Source organism: Canis lupus, chromosome 16 (assembly GCF_003254725.2).
Source record: "Canis lupus dingo isolate Sandy chromosome 16, ASM325472v2, whole genome shotgun sequence".
Taxonomy (NCBI): domain Eukaryota; kingdom Metazoa; phylum Chordata; class Mammalia; order Carnivora; family Canidae; genus Canis; species Canis lupus.
This window is the reverse complement of record NC_064258.1, coordinates 46528385-46540021: the sequence shown is the minus strand read 5'-3', so window position 1 is coordinate 46540021 and position 11637 is coordinate 46528385. Positions and strand designations below refer to the sequence as shown.

At 48.6% G+C, this 11637-nt stretch overlaps 1 protein-coding gene and 1 long non-coding RNA gene across 3 annotated transcripts; one reads left to right on the top strand and one right to left on the bottom strand.

Moving 5' to 3' along the window:
• Nucleotides 1–1244: 1244 nt before the first annotated feature.
• On the top strand, nt 1245–5185 carry SLC25A4 (solute carrier family 25 member 4). Of its 2 annotated transcripts, none has more exons than XM_025471812.3 (4): nt 1245–1454; nt 2748–3234; nt 3768–3908; nt 4742–5185. In XM_025471812.3, exons 1-4 carry the CDS (start codon nt 1344–1346, stop codon nt 4897–4899), a joined length of 897 nt encoding a protein of 298 aa, XP_025327597.1. In that variant the 5' UTR covers nt 1245–1343; the 3' UTR covers nt 4900–5185. The 2 variants fall into 2 exon arrangements, with proteins under 2 accessions (XP_025327597.1, XP_048951146.1); XM_049095189.1 differs by having other exon boundaries at nt 1249–1454; nt 2754–3234.
• On the bottom strand, nt 5037–7601 carry LOC125752686 (uncharacterized). Its single transcript, XR_007402791.1, has 2 exons — nt 7201–7601; nt 5037–6608 (listed from the first exon to the last, which is right to left on the bottom strand). It is a non-coding gene; the product is annotated as an uncharacterized LOC125752686 (long non-coding RNA).
• Nucleotides 7602–11637: the final 4036 nt, after the last annotated feature.

The following is an 11637-nucleotide window of genomic DNA, read 5'->3' as shown; positions in this document are numbered from 1 at the left end:
GGAAAAGCAAAGTTCATAGGAATGCATAAAAGAAAAACAAAACCAATGCAGAGTTGCAATCACTTCCCTAAGAGTAGAGAGCATATGTCACCCCCATGCCCAGTGCCTATTAAGAAGAGGCAAATACAGACAAGGATTTGACCTTCCCTTGCTTGTAATCCCCATCACCCAGCTCCTCCGATGGGAAAGCTAACAGCACTGACCCTCCAGAAGCCGCCAGCTGCCAGAGAACATTCTGCCCAGAATATGCCCTGGGATTCCGCGGACGACAGAGTAGCACATGAAGCCCTTAAGGGGTTTGCAAAAGAAGTGTCCTAGGGACACCTGGGTGGCTCAGTGGGTTGAGCTGGTGACTTCAGCTCAGGTGCTGGGCCGGGGTCCTGGGATGCAGCCTGCATTAGGCTCCTGCTCAGCCGAGAGCCTGCTTCTCCGTCTCCCTCTGCCACTTTCCTGCTTGCAGGCGTGCTCTCTCTTCCTAAAATTTAAAAAAGAAAAAAAAGTGTCCTGTAAGGGCCCTATTGTTAGAGTCCCCTCTGCCCTGGAGCTCCCCCCTTTCCCGGTTGCACTGAATGCCAGCCACAGGGGTATCTCAGGGTAGAATAACGACTGAATGGAGGGAAGAGGAGGGGGTGGGGTGGGGGTGGGGGGATTCGGCAGGTTGCCAGATGATGACGTAATCACAGCATCCAGTGACGTTAGCATTTATTTTGGAGGATCTCCGTTTCTGTGCGGAGAGCGCACAACTCCGAAGAGGCCCCAGTCAACCCCAGCAGTGAGCGCGGTGAGGGACGCCGTTACACGGAGGGCGATGGGGAAAAAAAAAAAAAAAAAAAAAATCCCCAAACCCAAACGGAACCCCACGCACGGCCTGGGGCGGGCCCGGCGGCCCGAGGGTGAAGCCAGCCCCGCTCGAGGCGTCGGCCCCGGGTCGGCCCCGGGTCGGCCCCGGCCTCACCCTCCCTGTGCTATAAATACCGCGGCCCACATGCCGCGGAGACACCGTGTTCCCTCGGCTCGCCCGGACCGATAACACGCATTTGCCCTTTAAACGTCCCGAGGCGCGGGCACAGCCCCCGGCCCACCCGGCCTCCCGGAAGCGCCCTCGCCCCGGGTGCCCTCTGCCGCGGAGGGGGCGGGGCGGCGACGGGGAAGGGGGCGGGCCCCCGGCCCAGCCAATGGGCGCGGCGCGCGCGGCCCCGGGGCCCCGCCCCCTCTCGCGAGAGGCCGCGCGGGGCATATAAGGAGGGCTGCGGGGCGAGCCGAGCGGCCCCTTCGCGTCGCGCAGGGACGGAGAGCGGGTGGGCGAGTCTGGCCGCGCGGAGGCTGTGCGCCCGGCTGTCACCATGAGCGATCACGCCTTGAGCTTCCTGAAGGATTTCCTGGCCGGCGGCGTCGCCGCTGCCGTGTCCAAGACCGCGGTCGCCCCCATCGAGAGGGTGAAACTGCTGCTGCAGGTGAGGGCGGGGCGGGGCGCGGGCGGCGGGGGCGCGGGCGGGGGCGCGCGGGGGCGCGGGCGGGGGCGCGCGGGGGCGGCCCGGGGGCGGCCCGGGCCGCGGCGGCTCCGTGCTGCAGGCCACAGGCCCCGGGCGGCCTGCGCGAGCGGGAAGGTGCCCTCTGCGGAGAGGCAGGTCGAGCGTCAGTAGCGGATTCCTGGTGTCGGGTGGCGCCCTGCGTGCGGGTGTCTATATATGGAAACCCACCCCGAGTGGGGCGCAGCCAGCCAGATCCTGCTCCCGGGACGCCTCCGAGGTCGGCCTCACCTTCCGGCCGTCGGGGCCCCCCGCGCCCGCGCCCGCGCCCGCGCCCCCTGCCCCGGTGCGCACCTGCGGAGTCTCGCCGGCCGGGTGTCGCGCGCCGGGCGGTCGGCCCACCCGCATTTACCTCCGCACAGCCCCTGTAAGACGGAGGCGTTATTCCCCCAGTTTGACAGCAGAGCAACACCGGTTTTGAGAGATTAAGACTCCGTTCTCGGAATAGAGTCCGACGGTCTTGCCGCGTGTGTCCCCCGCATCCTTAACCCTGCAGTCTGGTCTCCGGTTTGTCATCATCATCCTAGGCGTCCCGTTTTTTCCTCTACTTGCTCCCAGAGGGCAAGGGCCCCTCAGTGAGAAACGGGGCCTCCTCGCTTCGGGAGTCAAGATTATCATAAAGGAAAACCCCAACATATTGCTCGCTCACAGCAACAAACCCCCAATAATCAATTACTTGGATAATCTACTTGAACATTTTCAGGCCCTAATACCTAGTGGATTTATTCTCCTCCTCCTGTGAGAGTATCTTCTCCGCAGAGATCCAGGTCTCCAGAAAGCGCGATCTCCTGCCTGCCCATCGGGTCTGTTAAATCAGAGCAGGTGCTTTAGGACAGGCCTCTCCCAACATCTCTACCTCCCGCTAAGCCCCTGGTGTAGTTCTGGCACCTACGGAAAAGGCGATGCATAAATGCCTCTTTGCAATGCAGTCTTTTCAGTTTATCTTTGGAAGAACCTTTTCTCTCAAGTGCCCTGATAATTGAGGCAAAGTGGAAGGTTTTTTTGGCTTTGTTATCCAAGTAGCCAACATACTTATTTAGATTTAGTTAACATCTGCTTGATATCCCATATAAATATATATATATAATTTTTTTTTTTTAAAGAAAGAAAACGAAGGAGTTGTAGACGTACATTTGCTCCCGTCCTCTTTCGGCCTCTTTCCTTCTCCCTCTGCTGCGGCCATCCTCACCAATTCCTCCCCCCCTCCAACCCCCACAGGTCCAGCATGCCAGCAAACAGATCAGTGCCGAGAAGCAGTACAAAGGGATCATTGATTGTGTGGTGAGAATCCCCAAGGAGCAGGGCTTTCTCTCCTTCTGGAGGGGTAACCTGGCCAACGTGATCCGTTACTTCCCCACCCAAGCTCTCAACTTCGCCTTCAAGGACAAATACAAGCAGATCTTCCTGGGGGGCGTGGACCGGCATAAGCAATTCTGGCGTTACTTTGCCGGTAACCTGGCTTCCGGTGGGGCAGCTGGGGCCACCTCTCTCTGCTTTGTCTACCCGCTGGACTTTGCTAGGACCAGGTTGGCCGCCGACGTGGGCAAGGGTGCTGCCCAGCGTGAGTTCAGTGGTCTGGGTGACTGTCTCACCAAGATCTTCAAGTCTGATGGCCTGAGGGGTCTCTACCAGGGATTCAGCGTCTCTGTCCAGGGCATCATTATCTACAGAGCTGCCTACTTTGGAGTCTATGATACTGCCAAGGGTGAGAGGGGCCTCAGGGGGAGCGGAGTGGGTTGGAGGATGGTCCCCGGGGGTCTGTAACTCACCAAGGACCTTCTCTTTATTAATCTTGGTTTTGTTCCTAGTCCCTGGGCTAACCTGATGCTTCGGAATGAGGAGGTGGTATGACATAGATAAATAGCTACAGGGCCCTCCTTGCCCCCTACTGAAATAAGCTCTGGCCTTGAGTTACTGAGAGAGGAGGAAGGGAAGCCCCTCCCACCCCCCATTGCCACAGCTCTGGCAGGGACTGAGCTGAACTTGGAGCCACTCCAACAGGCCCTGTGTCCTGGGCACAGCTCTGGCTTCCCTGGATCTAGACAGCAGCTCCCAGCCTTGGTTGGTTGCCTGGTTATTTGTGAGGCACCCACAGGGGGCAGGTCCTTTGAGGGGGGAGAAGGGCAGGGCCTGGAGTTGCAGGGATGGTAGCCTCTTCGCCATGCCTACTTTAGCTCCCAGCTGAGCTGCTGGGAGAAATCACTTCACAGCCACTTGGCTTCTTGCCTCTGCTCACAGGGATGTTGCCTGACCCCAAGAATGTGCACATTATTGTGAGCTGGATGATTGCCCAAAGCGTGACAGCGGTTGCAGGGCTGGTGTCCTACCCTTTTGACACTGTCCGCCGTAGGATGATGATGCAGTCTGGCCGGAAAGGGGGTAAGCCTGACACCTGCTGATCTCAGATCCCTCTGCCCAAGGAGAACACTGTTCAGCGCTCTTTCTAGTCTTCACTGTTAAAATTATGTGATAAGAACTTAGGAAAGACTTTACGGTCAGCCCCCCAACACTATCAGCTGTTCCTTTAGAGAAAGGAATGTGTTTCTATCAGAGATAAGAACGTCAAAAATGAGATCTTTAGAGGTGAACTTAATATAGAGGCTGCAGGTCCTTTTCCCCTAGAGTCTAGGTACAGAAATACAGGAAACAAATTAGCTAATTTACTTAAAAATAAGTCTTGCTTTTGTTATCTAGCTCTTACTACAAGTGTTAGTGGGAGAGGGTGCTTTTGTTGGGTGACATGGCCCGAAACTGTCTTGGTTTCTGTAGGTTGAAACATGAAATTGCCATTTTTTACCATCAAAATGTCAAATATTAGTTCCGTATGTTTCAACCTAATAGTTGTATCTCTTGGGCAGTATAATTTGAGACTCTGGCCATAAATTTTTTTCTTCTCTAGAAAAAGGGGGACTAACCCAGCTTATTAGTACTTCCGCTCCACCCCATCCCCTCCTGTTTCACAGTTTGACCATGTGTGTGAGAGTTAGCTGGTTAACTGCCCAAGTTCTTCATGTGATCTTGGGTGGAAGGAGTAGGATTGACAAGAGACGCTGCCTGACAGTTATGCAAGGAAGGTTTGTGTCTAGGTGGATCCCACATAGAGGTTGGGCTCAGAGCTCAAGTGACTGACTTTCTAACAGTGTGGAGAGGTCTTTCAGATGAAAAGCCTCTCCTCCAGAATTAGAGCCCTTAACCAACATTTGTTTCCACAGCTGATATTATGTACACCGGGACGGTGGACTGCTGGAGGAAGATTGCAAAAGATGAAGGAGCCAAGGCTTTCTTCAAAGGTGCCTGGTCCAATGTGTTGAGAGGCATGGGTGGAGCTTTTGTACTGGTGTTGTATGATGAGATCAAAAAATTCGTCTAATGTAGTTAAAACTCAAGATCATTGGTTCCAGATCCATTGTGTGGTTTAATAGACTTTTCCTATGGGAAGTAAAAAGAAAGATCTGGGATAAAACCAGACTGAAAGGAATACCTCAGAAAAAAAAGCTTCACTGAGTGTTCATTAAACCACAAATGTATTTTGTATTTATTTTACATTTAAATTCCCACGTCAGACATAAAATAACTTATCATACTTGTACAATTAACTGAAGAACTGATAATGACGATAACCGAATGTGAAATCTCAATAAAGACCACTTAATGCACCATGTTTTTTTGAATTCTTACTGCTACGTGGATTTAAACGTAAGACTAGAAATGCACGTTTTCTAGCAGGACTCATTTATAACTCACTGGCCCAGCTTCTGAATGTCAGATATTCTACTTTATATCATAGGAGTACCTACAATGCTTAAAGTCTTGGTTTTCAAACTCTGCAGCTTTTACCCATTTGTTTTTATCTTACCTCATGCCCTGGTGCTGGGGGCTCCAAAGTGGTGGCTTAGATCAACGCTTTCATAATCCCACCTGATTTTATGCACTTTCATGCAATCTTGAGGAACTCTGAGATTCCACTAAAGTTTCAGGAGTTTTGTGAGATTAGGAAATGTTCTGTTTTAGTGCCTGTAGAGAATTGATACTTAGAATCTTATGACAAGTGGGCAGTATTCATTGACAATCGGCCAGCAAGCTAGTATTTGGTACCTGTTAGGCTCTGTGGAAGTTACAGACAGACAGGAACCCATTCTGAAAGCTTGCATATGGTTAGGAGAGAGGACTGAAATGGCCATTATTATATAATGTAATGTCTAATATAATCTTGGTTGAGTAGGACTAGAAGGGGGACATGAAACGTGGGCAGTGGTAGGAGGTAGTCCTCAAAGAAAATAGCTAAAGTTAGACACATAGGCATAGAAAGTATCTGCCAGCACTTCTTTTTAGTAACAATTTATCCAAACCTAGAGGCAAAGTCAGTTTGGGATTTAACTCTCATAAATTAGTAAGAGAAGAGTAATTACAATTTCTAGTTGGAAACTACTTTTGGTCCAGAAGATCAAACAGTTCATGTAGCATAAGCCTGTTAGTGATTTGGGGGAAACCAGTCTTCTAGACCCCAGGCAAAGCTTAAAAGGCAGGCACATGCCTGTTATGTTTTTCCTGATGGGTGGTTTGAGGGGCACAGTGCCTCTGTGCCTCCTGTTCTTTACCCTCCTTCCTGAGCTCTTTCACCGACTCACTCTTACCTTGCCAGTAAAAAGATGGGCTGCTTTGTTTCATCACAATAACCAGAGTTCCCTCTGTCCTGGTGTAGAGGAGGTCTATGCCAATGGAAAAGGTTAAGGCGCTAAAACAAAGTTTCTCCGTCCCGTGGCAAGGCCAGGTCCCAAACATGTTGTGTTAGGGGCCTCCTGGATACATCATCTTCATGCTGCTTTCCATCCGCAGGATGATATGGATGGTCCAAATTCTGTTGCTGGTGGGGAGGAAAGACAAGCAGGGCAGACCAGTAGGGCAGACAATTTCGTGGAGTGGATCTTAAAGGCCAGCAGCCCGTTCAGGGTTTTGAAACCTAAGAGGTGAGGGAGGAGCCATGCAAAGCAGCTGGGAACCGAAAGCATGAATGGACCGTGGGTTCTTCCAGCCCAACCAAGAACCAGAACTGTCTTCCAGTCTTTGGGTCCTCCGTGGCTGGAACAGGAAATGGAGACGTCAACACTCATTAAATAGCACACATTATCTGCCTTGTGCGCATGACCCAGAGGTCAGCCTCCCCACTCTGCTAGGGTTACCTCGACCACACTGGGGAAAGGGCCCCGCTGACTCAGCTCCTCGCCACCTACTTCATTCACCAGCAGCTCTGACACCTAAGCCTCTGTCAGGGAGCCATCATCTGGCCAGGGACATCCTATCTTTACATCCTATCTTTCACGCGGGTGAGAGGCCATACACGTGACATCTGCCACAAGGCCTTCCAGAGGCAAGGTCATCTGCAGGATCTCAGGCATACCCATTCCAAAGAAGAACCTCTCGAATGTCAGGAGTGTGGGAAAGGATTTTGTCTGTCTAGAACTCTAGCGGTTCACAAAATTTTCCAAATGCAGACATCAAGCCCTATAGCCGGCAGTGCGGCAAAGTGTTCAGGCCAAACTGGGACCTGCGGCAGCACAGCCTGACTCCCTTCTAGAGAAGCCCAGGATGCGTCCTGTGCCGCCCCTGGTTCCCTCCCCAGACGCCGCTCCATGCCTCCCACCCAGGGTCGCACCCCCAACACCTTACTGACCACAGCCTCCCTGCTGCAGCCACACCTGCAGCTCCAGGGAGTTAACTCTTCTTGAGAACCGAGAACTGTAGAAGGACACACAAGTATATCCCTTCACAAAGAGCTTACGAATGCTGGTTTCAGGTAGATACAGCTCATTTTAGAGCTCTACATAATGTCGTGGGTCTTTGTTTTCTTGTTTTTGTATCTTGTTGGATGCACCTTAGGGAAAATGGAAGCCAAATTTACCTTTAAAGAGTATTTTCAAAATAAAACTTTTTGTTTCGGGAAAAAAAAAAAAAAGCTGTCACATTTGAAGGTCTGGGAAGATGGAAAAAGTTTACATAAAAACAACTGAGGACTGAGCAAGCATTCTGCCCTCAGGAATCTCTTACCAGCCCCCTCTCCTGGAAAGCTCTAAGTGCAGCCCTCCTCTTACCATGTCAACCCCCTACCCCCCCCCCCAAAAAAAAGTCCTTTTTCATTTTTTATGTTTTTCTCCCTTAAAGCCTCACCTAGAGGTTTCTTCTTTTTTAGCCATCTTATTTTATATTTTGAGTCTATGAGGAAAACCATGGAGAATGAGAGGTTAGCCCAGAATGGGAACTGAGCATTAAAACTGGTTTCAACTGTTTGTGTTTAAATCTCAACTATTTCCTTTCTCTTTTACTTTGTGTACAATACATGATATGGCTTGTGTGGAGGCAAAATTACAAACATCTACAAAGTGCAAGGCTGTGAAGTAAGGGAAGCTCTCGAGGGCAGTGGTTCTTATTTGTCACTGCCATGTGCCTGGAGCCCAGAACGGTGCCTAGGACACAGGCAGGGTTTAATGTTTACTGAATCAAGTGTAAGTGGGGAAAAAAACGTTCACTCACAACCCAGAGACAGAACCAGGAGGATATTTGGGGAAAGGCAAGTCCTCTAGTTTGGTGGAATCTTGAACATACAAAGGGTATTGAGTACTGAGGGGACAAGCATGTTGGGGCACAGAATGTAATGGATGAAAATTTTTGGCTGCTTTACATTCAAGTCTTTAAAAAGACAATTTTACAAAATCTATCATGCCATGAATTCCTTCTAGTTTTCTGCTTCTCTTGAATTACCAATTTTTCATCAACCCATGATGAAGCGGACCCTCACTGGTAGATTGCGTATTTGCAAACTGGGCTCCTCTTTTAAGATTTTATTTCTAACCCCTTTGTGTTCGTTCTTGAGTATGCACAGAGTGGTGAAAAAAGTTGCCTGATATACTACCTGAGGTCAAGCAAGGCCAGGCAGGATCTGCCCCCTTGTATCAGCTGTCATACTCTAAAAAAGAGGCCTTCAACTTTTTGTTGGTGGTTTCAGGGTTTAAAATGGCAACCCCCCCCACCCCCAGCACAGTGCTGAAGTGATGTCTATGGTGCCTAAATGCAAGAAGACAATGATGGGCCCTACGGAGAAAATATGTGTTAGATAAGCTTCAAGCATGAGATGCATACAACAACCTATATAAAGAGCTGCTGAAGGGGGGTACCTGGTGGCTCCATGGGTAGAGCATGTGACTCAACCTCAGGTTTGTAAGTTCAGGCCCCATGTTGGCCGTGGAGCCTACTTAAAGAGTCACTGAACTTTTTAAGCAGGGAAATGACATGATCAAATTCCCATTTTAGCACTTTGGCAGCAGTGTGGAGAATGGACTGGGGGCAAGGAGATAAGAGTGGAAACAGCAGTAGCAGCAGGACCACTTGAGAACTAAGGGACTTGGAGTGGGGTTAAAAGGGGCAGGAGACCAGGCTTACTCTCAGGCTTCTGTCTTTGGTGTGAAAAGACAAACGGATCACGTTAATCACCATCCCCAACCCTGGTAAGGACACAGTGGGGAAGAGAAAATTGGGTGGCTCCACTTGACAGCTGCCCAAACATGTACAGGTTCAAGATGAGCACAACTCATTTGGCAGTTTCACTGTAAGATCTAGGAATTCTCTTCAAAAACAAAGTGTATTTGTGGTTTATAAGGTATTTCCATATTGTCAGACTAGGTAATGCAAACCAATGCTCCCCCTGAAAAGAGCTAGGAAAGGGGTTCAAACTATTTAAAAAGAAATCTGCTTGAAGGCACTGGGAAGCTAATAAGACATGTGAAATTAAGGGGCCAAGGCTACGATTTGGAGGAAGACAACTCTGAGAAGTAAGCCTAGTATTTGAGGGTCAGTTTTCCCCATGAGGTATCTTCAATATGTGGAAAATATAGCTGCACAGCTGAGAAACTAGAAACAGTGTGAAAACCTCTTGGGGAAGATGTGACAAAAAAACAGAATCCAGGGCCTTTCAAGGAAGGGGAGCCCTGGTAAACATCCGTGTGTGGACTGGGACCCCAAAGGGCAACCCAAGGGTAACAATAAGACAGAAGTGGAAATATAGTCCTTGTGGTCACTGATGCCCACTCAATCTGTTTTCATACAATTTGAGACTCCAAGCACCCTCACTGCCTGCTAGAAGCAAAAGTAAATCCTTTCTGGAAGAAAACACTATCCATGGCAGGGGTGAACAAACTCCTTCTCCGAAGGACAAGACGGTAAATATTTTAGGCTTTGTTGGCCAGATGGTCTTTGACACAACACAGCTTTGCCATATTGCAAAAGCAGCCTTGGACAAGAAAAATGAAGGAGGCATGGCTGTTTTTGTAAAACATGTACAAACACTGAAATGCGAATTTCGTACTATAGTCACATGTCACAAATATTTCTTCTGATTTAAAAAAAAAAAAAAAAACATTTAAAGAGATAAAAGCCACAAAACAGACACTAGCTCCGGGCTGTAAACTCCTAATCTAGAGTTTTAAGTTTTTTTCTGCAATTTTTCATATAAACCAAAACACAATCATAACTTTAAGACATTCTTTTTTTTTAAGATTTTATTTATTCATAGAGACAGAGAGAGAGAGAGAGGGGGGGGGGGCAGAGACAGAAGCAGGCTTCATGCAGGGAGCCCAACGTGGGACTCAATCCCGGGTCTCCAGGATCACACCCCAGGCTACAGGCGGCGCCAAATCGCTGAGCCACCGGGGCTGCCCCCCGACTGCCCACTTTAAAACATTCTATTAACAATATATTCTAGGAGCACCTGGCTGACTCAGTTACACATCTAACTCAATTTCAGCTCAGGTCATGATTTTAGGGTTGTGTGATTGAGCCTCCTGTTGGGCTCCACACTGAGCGTGATGGAACCTTAAAATTCTCCCTCTCCTTGTCCCCACCTCCACCCATCTCCACCATGCTCACGGGCATGCTCTCTCTTAAGTATATATATTTTAAAGAGTCCACGGGTTAAAAGTGGAAATCATAGTGGAAACTTGAAAATATTTTGCACTTAATGAAAATAAAAATACCATGCTATTGAAACTGTGGGAAACAGCTAAAGCTATGCTCAGAAGAAATTTACAGCCTTCAATGCATCTACTGGAAAAGGAGAAAGGTTGGGGTCTGGGTGACGGGAGAGCATGCAACTCTCAATCTTGGGGTTGTGAGCTTGAGCCTCACATTGGGCACAGAGTTTACTTTAAAAAAAGCTCAAAATCAGTAAACACATCTATTTCAAGGAATTAGAAAAGTAATAGCAAATTAAGTCCGAAGAATAAAGCTGGAAGCCAGTAATTTAGGTAATGGCATCATTCATGAAAAAGAGACAATCAATAATATCAAGTGAATGGCCTAACTAAATGTGAAAGACAAAACTTCTGGAAAACAGCATAATAGAATATCATCATGCACTTTGTAAATGAAAATTTCATAAAATCCAATATTAGGGCAGCCCTGGTGGCTCAGCGGTTTAGCGCCGCCTTCAGCCCAGGGCGTGATCCTGGAGACCCAGGATCGAGTCCCATGTTGGGTTCCCTGCATGGAGCCTGCTTCTCCCTCTGCCTGTGTCTCTGCCTCTCTCTGTGTGTCTCTTGTGAATAAATAAATAAAATCTTTAAAAAAAGTACTATGATAAGATTGATAAAGTAGACTAAAGTAAAATTAAGCATTTCTGTTCACAGACATCATTGATAGTGAAAAAGCAAGCCAGACTGGGAGAAAATATTTCTAACACAACTCACACTGGGATTGTACTATATCCGTAACATGTACATGTTCCCACAAATCAATAAGAAAAGGACAGTCAACCCATAGGAAAATAGGCAAAAAGCTTGCAAAGGCACTTCCACAAAAGATATCCCAATGGCCAATAAACATGAAAAGGTGTTTGATCTCATTATTCATCAGAGGAATGTGACTAAATCACGAGATAACACGGTACACCCACCCAAATGGTTAACCTGAAACGACCAACACTGTTAATGAGGACATGGAGCAACAGGAACTAGTTAGTACACTTCTGTTGGGAGAGTACTCGTACACTTGTGCTGGAAAACTCTAACTACATGAACTCTATAACCCAACAATTCCATTCCTAAGTACGTGCCAACCAAAT